The sequence below is a fragment of the Penaeus monodon genome, chromosome 19 (assembly GCF_015228065.2).
Source record: "Penaeus monodon isolate SGIC_2016 chromosome 19, NSTDA_Pmon_1, whole genome shotgun sequence".
NCBI classification, from domain to species: domain Eukaryota; kingdom Metazoa; phylum Arthropoda; class Malacostraca; order Decapoda; family Penaeidae; genus Penaeus; species Penaeus monodon.
In genome coordinates, this window is record NC_051404.1 from 5,644,286 (window position 1) to 5,644,535 (window position 250).

The 250-nt window shown below is 60.4% G+C and overlaps 1 protein-coding gene across 1 annotated transcript in view; it reads right to left on the minus strand.

Moving 5' to 3' along the window:
- Window positions 1-250, minus strand: part of LOC119585016 (dual oxidase-like) — a gene marked incomplete in the record, with an annotated part of 144,657 nt that overhangs the window by 67,717 nt on the left and 76,690 nt on the right. The window contains 1 exon segment of the mRNA XM_037933631.1: window positions 8-174. Coding sequence (XP_037789559.1) covers window positions 8-174 — 167 coding nt within the window.

Genomic DNA, 250 nt, shown 5'->3' on the forward strand with positions numbered 1-250 from the left:
GACCCACCTGCAGATGCGCGACGACGATCCTTCGCGCCTTCTGGAACACCTCCTCGTCCTGCCAATCGGGATGCTCCTCCTGGATCCTACGCGCCTGCTCGTTGTGCCAGCGGAAGAACAGGATGCCGAAGGCCAGGAGAGCCGGGTTCTGGTTGGTCCTCTGGTCCCCGAGCACTGGAGGAGGGGCGCGGAGGGAGGAAGTCCTTCGTTAGGCGTTATTTATTTTATTTTTTTATTGGGGGGGGGGTGC